The 24,291-nt window shown below is 33.3% G+C and overlaps 3 protein-coding genes across 4 annotated transcripts; all 3 read left to right on the top strand.

The window, feature by feature from the left end:
* Positions 1-2,765: 2,765 nt before the first annotated feature.
* On the top strand, positions 2,766-4,618 carry LOC107404449 (AP2-like ethylene-responsive transcription factor PLT1). The gene has a single exon (XM_016011398.4). It carries the CDS (start codon positions 3,344-3,346, stop codon positions 4,421-4,423), a length of 1,080 nt encoding a protein of 359 aa, XP_015866884.3. The 5' UTR covers positions 2,766-3,343; the 3' UTR covers positions 4,424-4,618.
* An 8,853-nt stretch (positions 4,619-13,471) lies between these two features.
* Positions 13,472-18,654, top strand: LOC107407618 (protein NTM1-like 9). 2 transcript variants are annotated; one of them, XM_060818257.1, is made up of 9 exons: positions 13,472-13,902; positions 14,162-14,463; positions 14,637-14,945; positions 15,167-15,451; positions 15,629-16,099; positions 16,183-16,521; positions 16,606-16,854; positions 16,950-18,325; positions 18,577-18,654. In XM_060818257.1, exons 1-8 carry the CDS (start codon positions 13,737-13,739, stop codon positions 17,301-17,303), a joined length of 2,475 nt encoding a protein of 824 aa, XP_060674240.1. In that variant the 5' UTR covers positions 13,472-13,736; the 3' UTR covers positions 17,304-18,325; positions 18,577-18,654. The 2 variants fall into 2 exon arrangements, with proteins under 2 accessions (XP_060674240.1, XP_048319890.1); XM_048463933.2 differs by having other exon boundaries at positions 13,481-13,902; positions 16,183-16,467.
* Positions 18,229-18,601, top strand: LOC107407619 (uncharacterized). Its single transcript, XM_016014921.3, has one exon. The coding sequence runs from the start codon at positions 18,229-18,231 to the stop codon at positions 18,409-18,411; it is 183 nt and encodes a 60-aa protein (XP_015870407.1). The 3' UTR covers positions 18,412-18,601.
* Positions 18,655-24,291: the final 5,637 nt, after the last annotated feature.

Genomic DNA, 24,291 nt, shown 5'->3' with positions numbered 1-24,291 from the left:
TAATTATCCAAATTGTATATATTATATTAAATATTCAAAAAAATTCTTAAATATAATTGTTATATTGCTAAAAATAGAAAATAAAACTTAAACATGAATGGAAGAAACAAAGATAAACAAAAGAAGAAGAAGTACGAAGAAAAAGGAAAAAAAAAAAAAAACTCATGGAAGAAGAAATCAGATTAAAATAGATAAAAAAAAAAAGAAGGAAAAAAAAGTAGATAAAAATACTGAAAACTGAAGATAAAAAGAAAAAAGCAAATTCCAAGGTAAGAAAAAAACTATAAAAAAGTAGAAGATAAAACACAAAAAAAAAAAAAAATATTGAAGATAAAAGAAAAAAAAAAGATAGAAAAATAAAATAACAAAGTAAGGTAAAGAAAATAAGTTGTGGGGCTTGAGGCAAAAAAAAAAAAGGAAGGAAGTTTTTTGTTAGAGTGGAATAATTTTATCCAGAAGTAGAGGTGGGATAATCATATCCTATTAGAGCGAGAAAACTGTATGAGAAGTTTTTTTAATTTTTTTAATTTTTTTTTATTTAAGTGGGATAATTTTATCCCAGAAATAGAGATGGGATGATTATATCCAGGATTTTTTAGAATGGGATAACTGTGTGGGTATATATATATATATATTTTAATCTTGTCAGCTGCTACATCAAATATGAGATTAAGAGTATTTTGGTGTTAGATTGTTAAGGGACTTTCAAGACTGGCTTTGGAATTTAGGGGCCTAGACTAACTTTATAGTTTATAGGTTACTTTTTCATATAAATATTTAAAATAAATAATAAATACAATGAATAGAAACATTAATTTTTATTAAATAAAAAGGATTCAAATTTACATACTATGATTGTTTAACACTTTTAAAAGTTTATTTAAAATTTACTATTGTAGCATTTTTAAATACAAAATTAGTAATTAAACTACTACAATCAACTTGTTATATTTTTTAACAGACATTCTTGCTAGTCCATTAGAATGATAAGCAATTAGAATGATGAGAGTATGTATTGTACTTATTCAAGAATTAGATGTTAATCACACCGCAGTTATAGCTTTGTTGGAGGGAAAAAAAGATAATTATTGTATTTTTTTTGAAAAATTATAATACCGTTGAGAAAAAAACTAAAATAATGACACCGAAAAAAATAAAAAAGGAAAAAAATTAGCACTTTTTGAAGATAAAAAAAAAAGAAAGGAAAGGAATAAAATAATAATACTGCCATTTGCTTACATCATTTGGCATACAAAAACAAATAATTTGGTACCTAAAACTATCAATTAAACATATGGGCCGTTAAATTAAGGATTCAATTGTTAATATATGATACATCTGATCCATTTAGTCAATTTTAACATAAATTGCTGAAATATTGTTAACATTTGTTGGTACTTATGTAATTTGGAAAGACACACACACCAAAAAAAAAAAAAAAAAAATGGTCGTCGTCATGAGTCATGATGAGTAATGGATTAATTTTACTTATGAAGTAATTCATATATATGATCTTCGGGACCAAAACCAAAAACAAAAGGACTATACTTGGACTGTTTAACAAGACATAGAAATAAGGCAGAACGAAACTTGTATTCTAATTAAACTCTAATTAAAAGGGTGTAGTAAAAAAATAAATAAATAAATAAAATTAAAATAGATTTATTTGCTTTGCTACCAAATTGACAGATGGTTAATGTTATTGAAAAAGGAAGGACCATAAACAAAAAGAAAACAAGTTAGCTAAAAGGTGGTGGAATCGAAGAAGTAGCACCCAAGTTTCATAAAGATCGATTCAATTCATACACGTGGATACCTGTCCCCCAACAATTAGGCTTTGACGAGTCTGTGTGCGCTTACTTTCTCTCTTCTACCCTCTCCAATTCGACAACTGTACACAAATTACAGTTTTACAGACGAGAAGGAATAGAGTGAGCGAAAATCAGCCGATTGACTGCGCGCGTGAAGGGGAGATATGGGAGCAGTGTGTTGAAATATAAACTTGATTTTGGGTTTTTAGTATTTGGGCCTTGATTATTCAAGTAAAATCCAACTTCTTGAAACATCTTGTCTAAATAAGAGCTTAGTATATTCTAAAAAAATCTCATCTAAAAATTTATTTTAACATATTCTATAGAATTGTCTAGAATGTATAAGGAGGTTCTAGAGAGATATTTGTAATCATTAGATTAGAATTGGTAAAACCCTTGCCAATGATTTTCGGAGGTACCACTAATATAAATAAAGATAATATCTTTGATTTCGAATGATGCCAAAAAAAAAGTTTGGATGATGCCAAAAAGAAAGCAAGAAGTGAGAAATAAAACAAGTAACCTCTTTTTCTAAATCTTCTATTTTTAAGTTTTACCTCCAAACTCCAAAATTTTTTTTCAACGTAGTGTAGCTGGAATTGCTGCCTCAACGTTTTAGAATTAGGCCCACCGATGACGAGCTCATCAACCACTACCTAAGGCTCAAGATCAATGGCCATAATTCCAACATCCAAGTCATTATTAAGGACACTATCCCACAAAATTAATTTCCCATCTTTATCTGATATGCCTAGCTGTATCTGCTGTGATAGTTTTCCATATATATTTCTCACCTTATGTAATATTTAGAAATAGCTGTATTACCGTGTATAATTAAATGCATTACCTTGTATAGCCTTTATGTAATTGTATTTAACATCCCCTGTATAGCAATGAAATAACAGAGCTTTTATTTTTCCAACTCACTCTTTCACAGTCATCCCCGAAGTCGACGGATGCAAATGGGAGCCCTGGGATTTACCCCGTACGTATTTCTCTTTCTCTCTGCTCTGCTCTTCCAAATTTTTAGTTTTCTGTATCTTTTCTATATTTTTCTTCTGTTGTTTGGTTAACTGGATTGATTCTCTGTTTGCTGCATCAATTTTCCTTTATTCCCCCGAACCGAATGGCTTCTTCATTCCCAATCATTATTCTCATCCCATTTCATATGTAATATAGTAATATCTTGAATTAATAAAGGTATACGTCATATATCATAATAATAAAAAATTAAAAAAAAAAACAAAAATTAAAAAAGAATGAAGATGATGACATGCTACACATGCAATGACGAAGTCATCAAAGCTGAAAAGACGGCAAATGGAAGACCGACCATAACGCTAAGCGGAGATGTCTATTATGATTGTTTGTGGGTTTACGAAGAAAAGGAATAGCGGCGACAAAAACAATGAGAAGGGCCTGCAATTGCGACGCATTTGGCACTGTGTGAATGTCCGTATACGCACTTAGAGATGCTCATTTTCGGGAGAATCAGTATAAGAAAACCAATGGATAGATTCAAATAATAAGAAATGGGGCCACCAAGCGATAGTGGCATTAGGGGAAGAAGGAAATCGTCATCGAGGGGTCACCATAGATTTGTGGGAGTTCGTCAGAGACCTTCGGGAAGATGGGTGGCGGAGATCAAGGACTCCCTGCAGAAGGTTAGGCTTTGGCTTGGAACCTTCGACACTGCCGAAGATGCGGCCCGCGCATACGATGATGCAGCGCGAGCCTTGCGGGGTGTCAATGCCCGTACTAACTTCGACTTACCACATCATCGTCACTCCTCCGCATCCCATATCGGCACTACTTCTAGCGGCGATCACGCCGAGCCCTTTTCGTTTGAGGACATATGCTGCGGCGGTGGCAACTCAATAGGGACGACTGAAACAGAAGAAGGTCTTCTTGGTGCTCTTAAGGCTAAGTTACTTGATGGAAGGGGACTTCGGGTGCTTCCGCTGTTACCCAACAACAATAATATCAAAATCAAAGGTAGCAACAACAACAACAATAATAATACTAACGCAGAGCTAAAGGCATCAACATCCACGACCGCCGCTACTAGTAGTATTACTATTAATGGAGATGGATCATCATATGCGAATTCGAACCCCATGCAGCCAGATCATCTCCTCTCACATCATCACCACGTTGGGAATGTCCAGTGGCATCACCATGATCATGATCAGCTGGCTGCGGGTAATAATTCCCAAACAATAATATCCACATCAACCCAGCCAAGCGCTGCTGTGTGGTCTAATGGTAACAGTAATAATAATAGTCAGGTTAATCATCTGGAGTCTTGGGTGCCACAATTGAAGCATATGGTTCCTGATCATCATGATCAAGACGGCTTGTTTGCTGCTGTGACTTGGGCCGTGCCCAGGCTTGATTCAAGTAGTGTTAATAATTTGTCATATACGGATAAGTTCTACTGCTCTTTGGAGCCGCCAACAATTAAGGTTGATGCTAATTTGAGTTCATCTTCCGCAATACATCATGGGACATCTGAAGGGTTTTGGTCATCGGATCACCAGCAATTTGAGGTTTGCCAAGGTGCTAATGCCTCTTGGGATCCTCTCTTCTATATGTCTTCCGTGCTAGGGTGATTAATTGCTGATGCATCTTAATTAATTTGTTCCTTCTATTATAATTAATATATATATAGTTAATTAATGCAATTCTTTCGACCTTGTGCCTATCGGGTATGTTCGATATGCAGGTAGTGTAATAATTCTGTTGCACTATATTGAACTAGATGGTATTGTATTAAATTGTATTGTGTTAATAATATTGTACATTGTTTGGTATAAGATTGCATTGTACTACAAATTTTTATTAAAAAATTAATTTTGACAAAATAAAATTGATCTTTTATATATATATATATATATATAATTTTCTTAAGTAACTACATTATTAAAAATATAAAAATTGATCTTTTATCATTATTCATCTAATCTTTTAAAAATAAAAATATAGTTCAAATTAGGTCGAATTGATTTTAATTTTTTAAAATTGTTAAATTACTCATAATTTATCAAATTAAGTTACTTTATTGTTATTCATGATGGTATTTTACATTATTTAAAGTTAAGTAATATTAACTGTTAAAATACTTATAGGAAGCTTTAACATTAATAATTAAAAAATTAAAAAAATTGAATATTTTTTTTATAGTTATTACATGAATTTTATTATATTAAGTAAGGAAAATAAAAAAAGAAAGGAAAAATTAAAAAGAAAACAAAACCAAAAAAAAAAAAAACCAAAAAGGAAAAAATAAGCAGTTAAACAAAAAAAAAAAAGAAAAAAGAAAAAAAGAAAAAAAATTGCATAGATTGAATAAATCCAAATAGCCTACTCCCCCCAAAAATAATAATAATAATAATAATAATAAATTAAAAGAAGATAATTAGTTTTTGCAAAAAAAAAAAAAAAAACAAAAAACAAAAAAATTGCGGCCTGTTTGGTCATATTTTCTGTTTTCGAAACATTATTTTCAAAATAAAAAATGGAAAACTATTTTTTGTTGTTTAATGAAAACAAAGAGCATTTGACCATTAATATTTGAAAACAATTTTTAAAACTAAAAAACAGAAAACATGTTTGGCTAAATAATTAAATTTTTTTTTTTTTAAGTTTTCATTTTTTTCTACATTTTTTTTTACATAAAATGAATTTTTTTTTACATACAAGGAGCCTTATATATAATATATATATATATATATATATATATATATATTAATGCATTCACATATTAATGAATTATATATATATATAATATATCAAAATATAATATAACATTTATTTTCTGTTGAACTTTCTTTTAGTTATTATTAATTGATTAACATTATATATAATATTGATAACTATATATTTTTTTGAGAATATTTCATCTAGACTCACAGGTTTGAATTAATTTCAATTTAGCCTCTTCGATTTTGAAAATTATAACTGGGACTATTATAGGGGGATGTAGATGAAATTATTTTAAGGGGTGTGAATGAAATAATTGGAAAAAAAAATGAAAACTTTTTGCAACCTGAGAGGAGGTAATGACGTTTTTAAAACCTTAGAAATTAAATTGAAATTAATGCAAATCTGAAGAGGTTTATATGAAATTAAATTCTACAAGTTTAACATAATATTTCAAACTATAAACATCTATAAAATCTTATATTAGCATAATAATAAAATTATTAACTTTTATATGTTACCAACATGGTCAAGCCATATGTTTAGATCTTTTTGACATTGTTGCAGAGGAAAAATAAAAATAAAAATAAACAATAAAAATAAAAAAAATAAATACAATGGGAGATAAAGGGAACTAAAAATTGGAGATAAGGGAAAAAAAAAAAAGAATAACTTATAGAAGAATAGAAAAACAATGAAAAAGAAAAAGTGAAAATTGAAAAATAAAAAAAAAATCTGATATAAATGAAAAATTAAAAAAAATAATGGAATAAAGGAGAAATGGAAAATTAGGAAAAAGAACAAAATAGAAAAGAGAGAGAGAGAGAGAGAGAGAGAGAGAGAGAATATTTGATAAGGAAAAAGAACAAAATAGCAAAATAAATAATTGATATAAGAAATATTTGTCAAAAAAAAAACATTGATGAAAGAAGTAAGATAAAAAAAAATAAAAAATAAAAAACTAATAGGTATATAACGAAGGAAAAGAAAATAAAAAATAATTGATGTAACTTATAAAGGATTAAAAAAAAAAAGAAATAGCTACTTTTTTAAGTTATTCTATTAATTTTTTTTTTGAAAAAAGAGGAAGATAAAATAAGAGAATAAGAAAATTTAATTGGATACATTTATCAAGGTATAATATTCTATATTTTTTTCTCTACAACTTTCTCTCTCTAAAATATTCTAAAAATTTGAAATAATATTTTTTTTCTACAACTTTCTCTTTATAAGATAGAAAAACACAGATAAAAAAAAACAATAAAAAAAACAAATTAAAATAATATATATTTTATTATTTTCAAAATAGATAAAAATATTATTTTATTATTTTTAAAATTTTTTTTTATTTATTTTCTAAAACTGTTTTGAAAAGTAATACTCAATCAGATAATTTTTTATTTTAAAAATAGTTTTGTGTTATACGGAATAAAAAATTATTTAAAAAATAGATGGCTAAACACGCATATCTTGATCTTTTGCAGGCGAGATCCCACCCCGGGTCAAGCTGTGTGCCATATAGTACAAAATGGGATGCGCCCTGGTTTACTTAAAACGCCTTGGATTGCATGTTGTAACTTGCCCGATGCTGGTTAGCATATTAAGGATACTGTGCTGTCAATTGCTACTGTCACCAAACCACCCCTTATATCCATAACAGCTGCCTAGCTTTCCTCCCTTTTTTTTCTTTTTTTTTTTGTTTTTTTTTTTTTTCGATGAACGCTCGTTAGTATATATATTAATACTATGCTGTCAATTAGTATCGTCACCAAACCAACCCAATATATCCATAAAAGCTCCCTAGCCCTTTTTTTATTTTATTTTATTTTTATTTTTTTGTATATATATTTTTTATGAAAGCTGCCTTGCTTTCTCACACAACAATAATTTTTTTTTTTTTTTTAAATGAAAGCTGCCTTGTTCTCTCACACAACAATAATTTTTAATTATTGCATCTACATGCAAAAAACCCATGTTTATTCTAGAGCAACATCCAACAGCTCCAATCCTTGTTGATTTGCACTAAAGCAAGTAGCTCCAAAGGGAGTTCATTTATTCACTCCCTATCTTATCATCAGATACCAGTCTTATAACATTATCGACCTTTAAATATTGGATTTTCATCAATTTCATATAACATAAAAAAAATAATAAAAATGCACTTTTCATCATCGGAAACAACTTGATTTTCAAGATCTCTTGCATTACATTTGCATAATGAATCACAAGAGCAATTAGGAGTTGATGATTAATTCTTTTTTTTTTTTTTGGGCTAAAAAAAGGGTATTTTATAAACCAAAAAAGACAAGCTAACTAAGAAGAAGGAAAGCTTGCCAGCAGATTAAGAGTTTGCAAACCTACCATTCTCTTGATCCACAGACACTTCTCAATGCATCTCCAAGAGATTCTTAAAAAATAAAAAAACATCTTTTGTATAATAAACAACATCTTTTGAGATAATTAGTAAAATTTGAAAATATCCTTCAACAAAAATTTTTATTTATGTTCATAATTTTTTTTTCTCTATAGATATTTATTATTTTATTTGTAGCCCTTCTTTTTTTTATAAGTTACCTATCTCTTAAAATATTATAATAGTGGCATATGAACATGTGTTATATTCAATTAAATTTATATATTATTGAAATGAAGAATGATTTTGACTATTTATATTTGGAAAGTCAAACCAATTCCTTATATAAAAAATTTAAAATAAAAAATCTATTTGAATTCTTTTTTAAATGTTATATTTTTAAAGTAAAGAGCATGGTCCATTTAAAAGAGTCCTTGATATTTTCATAAAAATGAAACAAATGAGATGCAGGCCATAGGCCCACTTTATCAAATTTACAAGCCCATTGGCACAAATTATGAGCTAAACAATTGATTGATCTGAGGGACCCAACCAAAAACAATGGAATCAAAAAGCAAAAACAATGGAATTAAAAAACCAGTGTAATTTTTGGTTCGTTGGCCAATTCAAAAAATCCACCACTTTGGAATCACATTTAGATAGGATATTCTTCTTGCCACTATCCTTAGCCATCAAGATAGCTTGTTGAATCGCGAAGAGCTCAACAACTTCTGGGATATGAATAGACTCCTTGCAAGTTTGAACTTTGATCAACCCACCATCAGCATTCCTCACCACCAAACCATTAAAGCAATGGCCATTGTTATAGCCACGTCAGAATTGATCGTCATAACACCTTGTGGTGGCAGTAACCAAATGGCACTCTCACTTCGGGTGCATCTATTAGAGTGAGAATTAGGATGTTACAAAACAGAGAACTCAGAGAACTTCAAATTCAAAATAGAAATGGCATCGTTAATGGAAAAGGCTTTTCCTTCATAGACCAAAGAGTTTTGGATGGACCGGATACTTTCTAACAAAGTTGTAGCATAAAGAAAAAAACGAGTCTTCATCCCCTTTTGCAATTGGCAACATTACCTTAGGAGCCATGAGGCAATCAAGAAACTTTTGTAGAGAACTTCCATATTAGGGACCATATGATATTCTAAGGAGTTGCAAACCAAAAGGCTTTGGACAGCCATGGCACTGGAAAAATAAGTGAGTTTCAAACTCAACCTCCTTACATTCATGAGGGCATGTAGAGGCAATCCCATCCCACTTCCTTGCTAGCATACTAGACCTAGTTGGGACGCCCAAATTGCCACTTTCCATAAAAAGAATTTTGACCTATCATGAATCTTACTACTCCACAAAAACTTCCATTACCTTGATTTAATTGCGTTTTCCTAATTATCCATTAAGAAAATAGATTTCACCCTGAAATTCCCGCTCCTACTACCTAGCCATATAGGTCTATCAGGGAGGGTATTCGAGACTCAAGAACATTTTCTTTATGTTCTTGCTAATTTCTTTGTCAAATAAGTTATCCAACAGCTCCAAATTTCAGTTTCTACCAGGTTGCTTAGAGAAAATTCACCATCCCCACCTAGCCAGCTGAAACACCTTTTTTAGGTATTGGCTCAAACTGGTCATTGTTTGGCACCCAAGGGTCTTTGCAAATACTGACTGAGTCACCTTTCTCCACCCACATAAAGTAACTTTAGCAATGACCTTCCTTACATTGAGAATTCTATTCTAAATCCATGAACAATTCTTCCTTTTCTTACATTTGAAGAAAATAGATAACGAAAAGTATTTAGCTTTGAGGGGTTCGAAAAGTATTTAGCTTTGAGGGGTTTCACCCACATCCTATCTTCCTCAATACTTAGAAACCATCCAAATTTTTTTACAATGCTCTATTCATATCCTTTAGCCTCCTACTTCTAAGGCCATTACAAGATTTTGGCTGGCAGATATTTTTTTATAAAACTCCTTTCCATTTGTTTCCTCCTGGATCACCATTCCCAAAAAAAGCTCTAGCTTTCTTTTCCACCTCCTTACATCATCCCACCATTAGTATGCTTGAAGACATAGCTAAATAGGGATCACTGAACTGACTGATTTGGTCAAAGTATATTTGATAGCTTGGGATAAGAGTTCGGATTTCCAATTTTGGAAGCTAACCTCCACACAGGCTTCAAGTCCTCGAAAGGCTTAATTTTGCTATGACCTAGAAATAGGGGTTTGCCAAGATATTTGGAAGTTTTATCCACTTCTTTCATCTTTAAAAGCCTCCAGATTTTTCAAAGTTGATCCTTTAACCATTCCACCTATAGTACTTAGATAAGAAATTGACAATACTCATAGCATTCTCACCCTGCAAAAAAGCAGGAGATTATCTACAAAAAGTAAGTGTGATATGGACAAGCTAGACTGATCAATTTTAATGCTGTGTATTTTCCCCTCCCCTTCATACTTCAGCAGCAGTCTAGACAAAAGCTCATAATGGATGATAAAAAGGAAGGGGGATAAAGGATCCCCTTGACTCAAGCCTCTCTCCATCTAGAACGAACCACACACACTTCCATTGAGGAGGACAAAAACAGACACCATTGACAGGCATTATGAAATTAAATTCACCACTTCAAAGGAAAACCCATAACAAGTGAAAATGTGAGAAAAGGTCTTCTAATCAACTCTATCATAAGCTTTCTACATACCAAGCTTGATCCCCAACAATCCATTAGTTCCTTTCTTCTTTCTCAACATGTGAACCACTTCTCCAATCAAAATCGAATTTTCCACTATCCAGCTCCTTGACACAAAGGCTGCCTAATGGGGCATACTAACATTTCCAGCAATTGTCTAATCCTATTCATCAGTATTTTAGAGATCACCTTGTACGTTGTGTTACAGAGATTGAGTGATCTTAAATGATCAATCTTAAACATGAATTTGGTCTTTGGGATTGAAACATAAAAAGTAGTATTTGTAACTTTCCGAATTTCACCTAATCTAAACACGTTTTGAACCAATCTAATAATGTCCTCACCTGCTGCTAGAATAAGGTTGGCATACTGGCTCGCCCGAGGGCTTTGAGAGGGTTCATACTCTCAAATGGCATATTGCTCGGCCCAAGGGCTTTGAAATGGAGTAGATGATTAATTCGTGTTTAGTTTAAACATCCAATGACATTTTTATTTTTTTATATTTTATTTTTTAATTTTAATATTATATATATATATATATATACACACACATAGCCATACTAAAAGTGCCAATAAAAGGTTAGATGACACCTATGTAATTTTTTAATTTTTATAGTTTTTTTTAAGCATATGGTGTTATTATTTTTACTTATTTTTCAATTAATTAGTGTTGATTTTATAAATTTTCTTTCTATATTTGTTGTTATAAAGGGATATATCTTTTTTATGTAATTTTATTTTTCTTACTCTCCAATTAATTAGTGTTGATTGTATATAATTATCCTTTTATATTTGTGGCTCTCAATTGAATACAACATAGTTTTTAGATCAATTTATTATTTTTTGCTTGTTTTTCAATTAATTAATATTGATTTTACAAATTCAGTCTCTATATTTGTGGTTCTAAATAAATATGATATGGTTTTTAGGTGATTTTATTTTGCTTGTTCTCCAATGAATTAATATTGATTTTACCTATTTATCTTTTTACTATTTTTTTCGTTTGCTTTCTAATTAATTAGTATTAATTTTACAAATTTGCTCTCTATATTTATGGTTTTAAATGAATATGATATGGTTTTTAGGTAATTTTATTTTGCTTGCTCTTCGATTAAGCAATGTTAGTTTTACATAGTTATCCTTCGTACCTGTGTCTCTCAAAATAGATGCAATATAGTTTTTCGTTTCTTTTTATTTAATCTCATTTCTCACACACACACACACACACACACACACATATATATATATATATATATATATGATATTTATGTTCGGATGGGCATTCATGAAGAAATTAAGAATTTTAATGCTACCAATTTTCCTCATCTTTCTAGTATTTCTCTTTTTCTTCTACTCTATTTTCATTTTGCAGTTTAGAATGCCTTTTATATTGTATTTTAGATGCTTGGGTAGTTTATAGATTAAAAATTAAGATGAGACAAACTTAATAATAAAGTCTACAAAATGTTTAGGATAGGCATGCTTTTTGTATGAGTTTTTCTTGAGCCTAAGAATACGAAAATGATTCTTTTGCATGGTTTTGAGGTTTATTATCTTTTTGCTATTTTGTTTTTTGATATTTGGAGATGGGAGATTTAAACTAGAGTTATTGTTGAGGGAAACAACTATTACCATCGAGTTCTTCCAGCAGGAATATTCATTTTGTTATTAAGTATATTTTTTTATTTTATAGCAAGCTATTTTAACCCGTTCAATTATAATATAAAATTCTCTGATTAAATCCCGTTAAATGTGCATTAGGGGTGTACAAAGTTATAATAGGTCCAATAAAATCTATCAATTCAATCCAATTAAATTGGATTAATTTGAAAATTTTTAAAATCCAATTGGAGTGGATTAATTATCGATTTTGGTGTTTAAAAATAATCAATATAATATATTTAAATTTTATTAAATTTGGATGTGATCGTTGGCTGTCTATGATTTAATTCTTTTGTACCCTTTTTTATATTGTTTTATGTTTTATGAAACATAATAACTTAGCTTTAATTTAATCAATTTAAAATTTTATGTGAATTACACTTTTAGATGCTTTTGATATTGCTAGGATGTAGAAAACCAATTGACTTGGACCAGTTATGGAACATTGACTAAATTAACCTATAATTTTTTCCTTTCTAGTTACTTATCCTTGCCTTTTATAAGCATACTAAACATAGTAAAATAAATTCATAATATCTTATGTATATTATTCAAAAATTTTACTAGTATCCACAATGTTAGACAACTTTATTTTGTTTTTAACAAAGTCAACATGAAATTTTTAATTGTTTATATTTAAAGATGTACCGATTCTTGATTGGTTTTTTCAAATAAAAGATCTTGGTGTTTAAATGAAATTCTTAAATTGAATAATATTACGAAAGTTTTTGAGAATTGTAAAATATCTAATATCTAATGTTTTTTGCAATCTCAATATGCTGCAACTAGATATGGTATAAAAAAGCTTTGAGGCCAAAATTTGTATACATTTATATAATTAATATTTACTAAAACTGTTAATTAAACATATGGGCCATTAAAATAAGGATTCAATATTGTTAAACATTTGTTGGTAGTTATGTAATTTGCAAAAACACAATGAAAAAAAGAAAAGAAAAAAAGGTCGTCGTCATGAGTCATGATGAGTAGTGGATGAATTGATGATTTTTTATTTATTTATTTATTTTTTGGTGAATAGGATGAATTGATGATTTACTTATATAGTAATTCACATATATGATCTCCACGACCAAAACCAAACACAAAAGCAGTATACTTGGACTGTTTGAGACAGACAAATAAAGCAGGTCATAACACATGGAGTTAAAAAAAAAAAAAAAAAAAATTATTTGCCTTGCTAGCAAATTGACAGATGGTTAATGGTATTCAAAAAGGAAAGATCATAAACAAAAGAGAAAAAATTAGCTAAAGGGTGGTGGAATTGAAGAAGTAGCACCAGGCTTCATAAAAATCAATTCAATTCATACACGTGGATTTCTGTCCCCAACAATTTGACTTTGACGAGTCTATGTGCCTTTACCTTCTCTCGGCTACCCTCTCCAATTCGAGAACTATACACAAATTACAGTTTTACAGACGGAGGAGAAGGAATCGAGCGAGCGAAAATCAGCCGATTGACTGCGTGCGTGAAGGGGAGATATGGGAGTAGCGTCGCTGGAATCGCTGCCTCTAGGTTTTAGATTCAGGCCCACCGACGAAGAGCTCATCAACCACTACCTAAGGCTCAAGATCAACGGCCGTCATTCCGACGTCCAGGTTATCCCCGAAGTCGACGTCTGTAAATGGGAGCCCTGGGATTTACCCCGTACGTATTTCTCTTTCTCTCTGCTCTGCTCTTCTAACTTTTTTGTTTTCTTTATTTTTTCTGTATTTTTCTCTTGCTGTTTGGTTAATTGGATTGATTCTCTGTTTGCTGCATCAATTTCCCTTTATTCCCCCCGAACCGAATGAATTCTTCATTCCCAATCATTATTTTCATCTCATTTCATATGTAAATATAATTATCTTCAATTAGTAAAGGTATAATTATATATAATTGTGGAATTTGGACCGCACGCACGCAGGACTGTCGGTGATAAAGACAGAAGACCCGGAGTGGTTCTTCTTCTGCCCGCGTGATCGCAAGTACCCAAATGGGCAGCGGTCCAACAGAGCCACGGATGCCGGCTATTGGAAAGCAACCGGCAAGGACCGTACCATAAAGTCCCGCAACTGCAAGTCAGCGTCCAACACCAACGGCTTGATTGGGATGAAGAAGACATTGGTCTTCTACAGAGGCCGCGCTCCTAAGGGGGAGCGCACCCACTGGATCATGCACGAGTACCGTCCCACTCTCAAGGACCTCGATGGTACCGCCCCCGGTCAGGTATGTTTTTGCTAACAATCTTAATTATATATATATATATATATATATAAAGCTGGGAAATTAATGTCTGCAAATTTGTAATTTAGTTGTGGAGTTAGATATTTTTTAATTATTCATCGATTCAGTAAGTGTCTGTCATCCTCTTTGTATCTTTGTTCTTATGGCAAAACCAGAGCCCATTTGTTCTGTGTCGCCTGTTCCGAAAGCCAGAAGACAAGTCTGATGCACTCAAGTACGATGAGGTAGACCAAACTGGATTGTCTCCTACCGCAACCAAGTCTTCTCCCGATGATACCTCCTCTGATCTTCTTCAAGAGACTGCAACATCTGACATGCAATGTGAGCAATCCCAAGGGATAAAGAGCTGGTTAACTGATAATTTGGATACCATCACACCAATTGCTAGACACGTTGAGAGCTGCAGCAACAGTTATATGGCTTCTGATGTGGAAGACCATGTCGCAGAAGAAACTCCGTTACAGGTGGGATTTGGATTCTGTATCTGTTGCATTCCTCTTTTCTTTCTATTCGCTTATTTATAATTATGGTAAACTTATTGACCTGGTATTTCTCTTTTTTATTATTATTTTTTTCCCTTGAAGCACACAAAATTCCAGGTGAATATGCTTCTGGAAGAAAATTCTAAGCTACAACCTGCTTTTACTGAAATTGATCCCCAGTTTTCTCCCTATTGCAATCACAGGTTGAAACAGAGCTGATACCCCGTGTGAATTCACCTTTTGCCTGTGACTTTGGCAATGACAACAATGGAATGCATTTCCTGGATGGTACCGGTGAACAAGATGTATCTCTCACAGAGTTGTTGGATGAGGTCTTCCATAATAATGATGATTTCTTCTGTGAAGAGTCAACCAACGTTAAGAACTCCGTTGTCGCAAGTGGACAATCATGTACGCTATACAACATCCCACCAGGAAGTTCACGTCTTAATGGTGCATGCAGTGACTTGAACACTGAAATGGCCCAGGTATTCTCCAGTCTCTTTTACACTGTTATGCTGTTAAACTTTCATTGTATCCCGTCTTGTTGGTTGCTGAAGAATTGGATAGCCATCTTATGGGAGCCTCATTTTGTATTCAACCCAGTTTGTAGTTTTCAGAGTTAAATTTGATCTCTAACTTATTGCTTTGTTCTTGTACACTAGCATGATCTGGATATCAGAGCTTCAGGGTGGCATAACGAGCCAGTGGATACCAAAGACATGTTGCAGATTCAAACACTATTTGGATCATCTCAAGCTGATGTGGCACATGTTGACCGTGAAGTTAGTTTGGGAAATAATAGTGACCTCAGGGATAATTTTTTTGGACAAGGTTCCTTCAGTGGTGACTCTGCTTTGGGTTCGGCCAATGGCATGTCCAACAGCTTGGAAGAAGCAACCAGTAGGAAGTATCCTGTTGGCTACAGTGGTAATCATGCTGGTGGAACAGGAATTAAAATCAGGACCCGTCAACCTCAACGACAACCAATTTTGGACAACTTTGTCAGTCAAGGCACTGCTCCTAGAAGAATTCGTTTACTGATGAATTCTTCCCCTGGGTCAATCCTCAATGTCAATGTGAGGGATTCAAACCAAAGAAAAGAAGAAGAAGAAGTACAATCAACTGATACAGAGGTACGAGTCATTTGATGAAGCTAATTTTAGAGTTGTGAACTTGTGACAATATGCATTCACATTGTCTCACTTGTTTCCTGCAGGCTAGAGAAGTGACTGAGCAGGAGGAGTTTGTTATGTCTAACAATGAGGAAGAATCAATGAATAGGGACGATCCTGGTGATATTGCTTATGGCAATGCAATCAAGATTAGGACTCGTTTTCCCCAACAACCACCGAATTCAGATAATTTTGGAGCACAGGGCGTTGCTCCAAGAAGAATACGTCTACAAATGAATACTTTGCCTAGGTCAGTGGTCAATGATGATGTGAGAGATGTGAAGCAGAACAAACAAGAATACGGAATACGGCAATCAGCTGTTACTGAGGTAAAGATCACTGGTAATGTTAAACCTAGAATCTTTAATGAAGCTGTTACTGAGGTAAAGATCACTGGTAATGTTAAACCTAGAATCTTTAATGAAGTAATGTGATTGTTAAATATTTGTTCTGATTCTTGCTCATAGGCTAGAGAAGAAGGCACAGAGGAAGGATCCAACTTTAATGAGCAGGAGAAAAACTATGATTTGATCAAGAGCAAGGAAGAAGCGGCCAGTAAGAAGAAAATTATAAACTACGATGGTGGTCATGATGGAGAACTTATACAACCGAATTTGGACGATAATATGAATCCAGGCACTGCTCCGGGCAATGGCAATGTGATAAATGAAAACTGCGGGCGAAAAGAAGATGAAGTGCAATCAACTATTTATGATGTAAGGGTTATCAGGTTATGCTACTATGTAGATCTGAACGTATATGTGTATATTATATTCACCGAAAAATGATTCTGCATAATTGTTCCATGTAGGGCATAGAAACTACAGAGCCGAGCTCAAACTCTGATGGACCGGACGAAGAAAGCCATTTTGTGAAGTTGGATACAAGCTTGAAAATCGAACCAAGCAGGGAGGTTTCTGAAGAATCTTATAGGAAACTGAGGTTAAGAGCAAAGGGGCATAATATATTAATTAAAAGCAGTAAAATGCAGGAGGCGACAGTGTCATTGTTTTTGAATTCATCTCCTCCTCGACATTCAATTTTTTCGGTAGGAGTATTAACTATAGCTGTTGTAATTATAGCTGTTGTAATTCTGTTGGTAGTTTCCACTGGCTTATGGAAAGCACTAGATATAGATATCGGTGCTGGAGCTATAGGCGTGTAAATTGCATTTTCGATATGTACATGTACATGTCCCTGTTTTCTAAAATGTGGAGCTGTTAAAAATATCTTTTTAGCTGTTCACAATCAACATCTTGGGCGATACCAGGTGCTATGTACAATAGCCAGCTATTTACGAACAGTAAATGTATTCGAATGTTTTTTTTATTATTATTTATTATTTGAAGTTGTTATTTGCATATCTGGAATAAAGAATGGGAAAAATATAGGCTTTTTTATTTTTTTGGGTAAGCATTCATTCAACTGGCTGCTGAGACATTCAACTAGCAATAGTGAATTGTAAATTTGTGATGCATCCAAATTAATGATACTGCCAAGTGCCAACCCAGTGGGACGGACGGCTGTATTATTGATTGTGCACCTGGGGGAGCATCAGAAATGAGCTCACCAGTAGCATGGGTGGATAAATGTATTACGTGGCTAAACAAACAAATATAATAATAAGAAGATAAGGGAGAGCCGAGGGGAAGGGACAGAGAGAGAATTAATTAATTATTTATTCTGTTTATTTTAAAAAAGAAAAAGGGAAACGATAGAGAAAGAGATAATGTGTTGGTAAATCAAAAGGGGGTCGCGTGGTGGGGATGGCCACGTGGAAGCTGGGCGGCAAGCACACTGGAAGCACAATTAAAAAAATAATATCTACTGATAGATATATATTGATGGGGGGCGGGCGCCGTGGTAAATCAGAGCCCACAGCAAGTACTTGCTTTGCTAGTAGTTTCTAGTTCCTACGTCCCACCAATTTCAGTTCAAGAATCTAAAAGATTGTAGAAGAGGGCTTGGAGGTTTGGATGTTTCATATTTATTTATTTATATGGGTGGGATTGGATGGTATATGAAATTGAGATTTAAATAAACAGATCAAAGAAGAAAAATAAAAAACAGACAAACAAGAAGGAGATCAGATGATACTGGTGGCAATAATGGCGGAACTACTGGAGGAATATACGGCTTTGCTAGCGAGGATGCTGGAGCATATGTTCCAATCGGCGCCTTTTCCAGGTCGAGTTCGTTTTCTGATACTTCGCAACCTTCCTTTCGTTTCCTATGGCTATGCTCCTCCTCTCATTCGTGCCCCTCCTGCTTGAGTCTTGAGAATTTAGATTAGATTTATTAGATGCAGGATTTCTTACTTGGTTGTGCATAGTTCATTCTATACACTTTTGTTTTTGTATGTAACCTATGTTACTTATCCGCACTAGTTCTTTTTTAATTTGCTTGTTTGTTAATCTTCGTGATTCCATTTAAAACAGGGAGTGGATATTGATGTTCTGGATCTATGGAATTCCGATCAATTTCTAACATATATATGATTCTGCAAATTGCTATAATGAAGGCATTAACCTGTAGTATACAAGGAAAAAGAAGAGTGTGGAAGCTCCTATCCTGTCCTAGCTATGCTTTTTTTTTTTTTTTTTTTTTTTTTTTTTTTTTTTACCATTTTTTTTAATAATAATAATAATAATAATAATAATAAAGGAATCAACCTTCCTTTTTTTGGTGAATAAGGAATCAACCTACTTAATGATTGTTGTTGAATTTTATAGTATCAACGGCAAGTCTGATGTTCCATTATAATTATAATCCCAACTGGATTTTTAAGCTCTGTAATCAAATGCTTACATTGAAATTTGATACAAAATTGACATTTTTGGTCCTGTGCCACGCTGCCTAATCACAAATGTCACTCATTTGCATTTCGTCTGCATTTTCAATCCGCCAACCTTGTGAATGAAACTTTATTGTCAATGTCATCAATTGATTATTTATTTTTATTTTTATAATGCCAAAAATAACCTTTTTTTTTTTTCTAGATTATTTGTGAAGCTCCCTTCACGGTTACCAATTTCCATACCTCACCTTTCCTTTTTGTAATCTAACATGTGGCAATGGTTAAGATTCTTTCTTCCTTTATTCTTCCAATTTTCTTTTTTTTTTTTTAATCTATTTATTGATGCTTTAAATATTATTTTAATTAGATAGATTCTTTAAAATAAATTGTTTTCTATAGTTACGTAAGAAATATTTTTCTTTTGAAAAATAATAAATTCTATACCATGGCTACAAAAATTTTAAAAAAAGTCTACGAAGTACCAAACAATTCTTACCAAAACATATTTTAAAAAAATTAAAAAGAGTTCAAAAGAATTGCAATACATTCTTTGCTTCATGTTTACCTTTTTTCCCTTCCAAAAATGTTCTTTGATACGTACTTTTTTTCTTTGATGGATCCTTTGATACATACTTAAAAAGTGTTTTTTTTTATTTTTATTTTTTTTAAACAAAATTTTTACAAATCATTCGATTCTGTGTTGGTTTTTACTCCTATAATGAATAATGTTTTCTTTGAAAATTAATTATACATATATATATATATATATATTATAGTTTTTGTACATGACTTTTAATTTCTTTTTTATTATTTTGAAAAATAACTTTTCATAGTTTTCTAGTGATATCACAATTTTTAAAACTTTGTTTAACATGCTCGAGCAAATATTAAACTTTCTATAAGAAAAAGAAAAAAAAAAAAAAAAGAAGAAGAAAAAGTAGCATTAGGCAAATCCACATATTAATTGTAATACTCTGTCATCCTCTTATCTACTAATATTATCTCTAATTTAGCTACTGCATTTTAGACGGTATTGTATTTTTGTTCAAACTTCCATGAAGTACTAGTATTGCTCTCATTGACGCATGCTTAATCATAAAGTTCTATCTCATCCTAAAGTTAATTACTACTTAACCATAAAGTTTTTTTGAACCTCAAGGTTAACAATTCTAAAAAAGTATTGTTGTCAAGAGAATAACTACTTTACATTTAAACTGTCATAGTTTTACACCCTAACAATGTGGAATTGAACATCATGTAACTTTTGCTAATAAGGTAATTTGTTAGTGTTTACAACCACCATACTTACCCTAGCAGCATCATACCAATTCACTTTTAGTCATCACAATTCAATTTTCTTGGGATCTAGCATCCCAAATAAGTGTTATAAGATTAGATACTAAGTAGCGTTGGCCAATAAGGTAACTTGTTAGTGTCTCGTACTCGCCTGCACTTATTCTGGTAGCATGATACTAGGTTACCTATGTTCGTCAAAATCCAATCCCATATGAGGCGCAACATTCTTGCTGGCACATTGCAGGTTGGATAAAAGCTATAAACCATCTGTAATGTCCTACCATTCTTTTGCTTTACCTTCATTTTATGTATTACCTCCACTTTTCCCACCACACTCCAGATGGTATAGTGTTTTTGTTAACATTTAGGAAGATGTCATTCATCCTAAGATTACTTCCATCAAAGCACGTTTGATTCCAAAATTTTTTCAAACCCTAAGGTTAACAACTCTGAAAAAGCCTTAGTTGTTAAGAAAATTTCTACTTTATATTTAACCATCACCATTTTACATCCGAGTAATATGGGGTTAGACACCGATAAGATAGCCTGTTATTACCTTGCATGTCAGGACTCGTCCAGAATTCCTTCCCCGGAACCCTAGACAAGCGCTGATCCCAGGGAAATACTACCGAACCTTCCAACGGAAAATCCGGCAGCACCTCCCCTAAGGGTAGGACTAACCAAAAATTACCTGCACTGAAAACACACTTCAAAAATTCATCCCCTTATTCCTCCCACAAACTACAAATTGTTCCACAAATTTCAGCACTTCTCAACAATAACAACAGTCCAGTGCATAAATAAAACATAAGTGTCCCAATAGTATATAGAGTTTTAAGAAGTGCAAATCAACAGAAATACAACAAGGCTGAAAGAAATAATACACTGAAATGAAAAAGTACAGAAGTACTTCTCGAAACACAACAGCAGCGGAAAACTTGGTTCGTTCCGGAAGAATGTCTACCACCACTTGCACCTAAGGGAACGAAACTTAAAAACGTGAGATGCTAATCATCTCCATGAGTGACCCTAACTACTGAACACTTTTAATGATAATAAAATAATAATAATAATAACAATTAAGGAAATTGAATAAATACCAACAATTAATAAATAAATAGTGACAACTGTTGGAAATAATAATTTCCCTTAAAACTCTCACCAATCGCTCCGTTTGAAATGTTCCCTTTTTAAAACCTTTTCACAAAACTCGATGTACATACCTCCCGAAAACCAAGAGATTAAACCATTTGATAAACAATAAATAAATAAGTAATTAAACCATTTGATAAACAATAAATAAATAAGTACATACCCCAATATATAATTAAAATATAATAAATTATAGTAAATAATTTTGAACATCTTTGGGGTTTAAAACATTATTTGCAAATTACACCTGACGCACCACACCATATACCGGTGATGCCCTCCGATACCCAGCGTCCCGAGCACCGACTGGCGGAGGGGTTAAAGAGAGAAACCTGCAAACGGCACTTCGGCGTCCCGACAGTACCGCTGCTAAAACCATCAACCCGGTCAAGGAGGGGGGCGGCTGTGCGTAATAACAAACTTGCCTGTCCACGGTCCAATGGCAACTCACGGGTGAAGTAATAACCGCGCGCTAAACTACATAATACCTGCGCGCTACCACGTGTCCATACACCAGAACACCAATACTGTATGAGTGCGTCTAAAAATAAACATTATTAACCAACCGTACCGTTTTCCAAAATTACCGTGGAAAATACATTAAATTCTCACACTTACGATCCCACATATTTTTATTTAATAAACAGGTACGAAACAGCGATAACAACAAACCACAATTTTTTCGAAGTACGAGATGCAACCATAAAAATACCGCGGGCATAATTTATAAAATTTAAACAAATATTTTCGTAAAATATTTAACCCAATTATGCCCGAAAAATTAATATTGAAACCACGTACAAATACTACCGAAATACACTTTGCTCATTCATAATAAATAAATTAAACCACAATAAAACCATAATTAAATCACACCACATGAGCATAATTTAAATACCAATTTAAATACCAATTAAACATAATTAATTGCCCAAAAAAATTTTTGAAGGTGGGTCACTCACCTTGAGCACGCAAATCAACTAAGATCCTCCTCGGGATCAACTCCGCCACTCGTACGCGCACCTAAACAACCACAATGCACCAACCAAAAATATTAATATTTTATTCGGGTAATTCCCAAATGGGTACCCGGGGAGCGAACACCAAACGATATCTAAAGGTTACGAGTTATATACCGAATCGAAGCTCGCGTGATGAGGATCACGGATTCGGTCTTACTTTCCGGTGATCGGCCCCGACGGGGTCGGAATCTCGCCGGAAAGCTTTTCGAATTTCGGCTCTGCAATTCTCCCAAACCGTCGCGAATTGGCGGAAACGGATGTGAGATTCAGGTTCAGAAGGTCGAACACAGTGGACTGGAGCCGACCGGGAAACTGGGTACTTGTAGATCGTACGGTGGCCGTTGGCTGTGATTTTTTGCAAATTTGTAGATCGTGGGGAGAGCAATCCAACAGGACCGGCGGTGAGGCAAACGGAGGCCGGACGGCGGAGAAATCACGGTTTGAAGATTTCCGACCCCTCGCCGGAAAACGCTCCGATCCCGGCGCGTCAGTGGTCCGGTGGCCGTGAAACTTGGTGGGTCGGTCGGACTTGAGGAGAGGATGAAGGCTAGCTGGCGCGTGTGGCCGGAAAATGGCCAGAAATGGGTCAATCGGCGGTGGAGGGAAAAAGTCGCCGCCGATCTTCGAACGTCCGATCCGGGCGCGTCCGGCGGCCGATCGCCGTGAAACTTTGAGGTTTTGCCAGAAATGGGGAGGGGAACCTTGCTGGCCGATGCGTGTACAGTAGATCGGCAGGAAAATTTGAAAATCTCCGGTGGCCGTCGGACTTTCTCTCTCTTTCTCTCTCCTCTCTCTCTTTCTCTCTCTTCCCCGAGAATTTTATCAAATAAAAGCCACTGTGTGATACTATTCATGCCACGTGGACCAATCAGAAGCTGACACGTGGCGTTTCACTGTTCATCGACTCAAAAACATTAAAATATTATGGTATCCGGCAAACTTCACGCGTCCATAGCTTTTTAGCCGGATGTCCGTTTTAGGCGTGCCGCTAGTCTGTGAACTCGTATCGACGAGCACTTCACAACCATGCACGAGTCAAAGCTCATTTCCCCATAAATAAAAAGTCAACTCTGGCACCCCTTAGACAGTTTTGACCTCAACTTGTTTTGCCCATAACTTTCAAACCGTAGCTCCGTTTTCGACGTGCTACTAGTGTACGAACTCGGGGCATCATGCACTTCGCCACGGTACCCTGGTCAACTGGAAATTCCAACTAGAACAAAAAGTCAACTTTTGACCCGCTCGGTCAACGGTCAACCTCGGTCAACGTGCACGGATTCCGGTGCTATTTGGGACGGGGTGTTACATTGCATCAGCCACAGTTACTTTAATAGTATCACACTGATTCACCTTTGGTCATTATATTATTAATGAATCTAGAATACACAAATATTTGTCAATGCTACATGTTAAAAGATCTTTAAAAGATTAGGCAAGGTTTAAATGAGGAGAGTATCTTTGTCTACATGCCAATAAAGCTATTTACCTTGGTGTGGTTTGGTAACATATTGATTTTTTGGTTTTTTCTGTTTAATTTTTTGTGATTTGCTTATTTTAAATGTTTGTAAGTAGTATTTAAAATTTGTTAGATATTGAATCTTTTTTTTGATAATTTACAGTAATTTTTTCTTTTTTATTTTTTCAAACCATGACCTAATTGGTATATGATTGAAGATATATTAACTGAGTTAACCTTACTTGACTATTAGACATTTAATTATTATTTCCTCTATAAAACATTTTAAAGGAGCTTTAATCACAAAAAAAAAAAAAATTTTGAAATAAGTAAGTTATATACAATTAGATCAAAAAAGATCAAAAATAAAAAAATTAGCGTGTTATCAAATTACATCTTTAATAATCTTTTTTAGCTTTTTTGTATCTTG

Source organism: Ziziphus jujuba, chromosome 6, assembly GCF_031755915.1.
Source record: "Ziziphus jujuba cultivar Dongzao chromosome 6, ASM3175591v1".
Lineage (NCBI taxonomy): Eukaryota > Viridiplantae > Streptophyta > Magnoliopsida > Rosales > Rhamnaceae > Ziziphus > Ziziphus jujuba.
The sequence above is the reverse complement of the archived record's forward strand: the minus strand, read 5'-3'. Positions and strand labels throughout refer to the sequence as shown.

What these genes read in the sequence shown, in the direction of transcription:
- LOC107407619 (XM_016014921.3), top strand. Translation starts at nt 18,229, where the DNA reads ATGATACTGGTGGCAATAATGGCGGAACTACTGGAGGAATATACGGCT.
- LOC107407618 (XM_060818257.1), top strand. Translation starts at nt 13,737, where the DNA reads ATGGGAGTAGCGTCGCTGGAATCGCTGCCTCTAGGTTTTAGATTCAGG. An exon ending in ATGGTACCGCCCCCGGTCAG is followed by an intron (nt 14,464 to 14,636) that starts GTATGTTTTTGC and finishes TGGCAAAACCAG; the next exon opens with AGCCCATTTGTTCTGTGTCG. An exon ending in TACAATCAACTGATACAGAG is followed by an intron (nt 16,100 to 16,182) that starts GTACGAGTCATT and finishes TGTTTCCTGCAG; the next exon opens with GCTAGAGAAGTGACTGAGCA.
- LOC107404449 (XM_016011398.4), top strand. Translation starts at nt 3,344, where the DNA reads ATGGGGCCACCAAGCGATAGTGGCATTAGGGGAAGAAGGAAATCGTCA.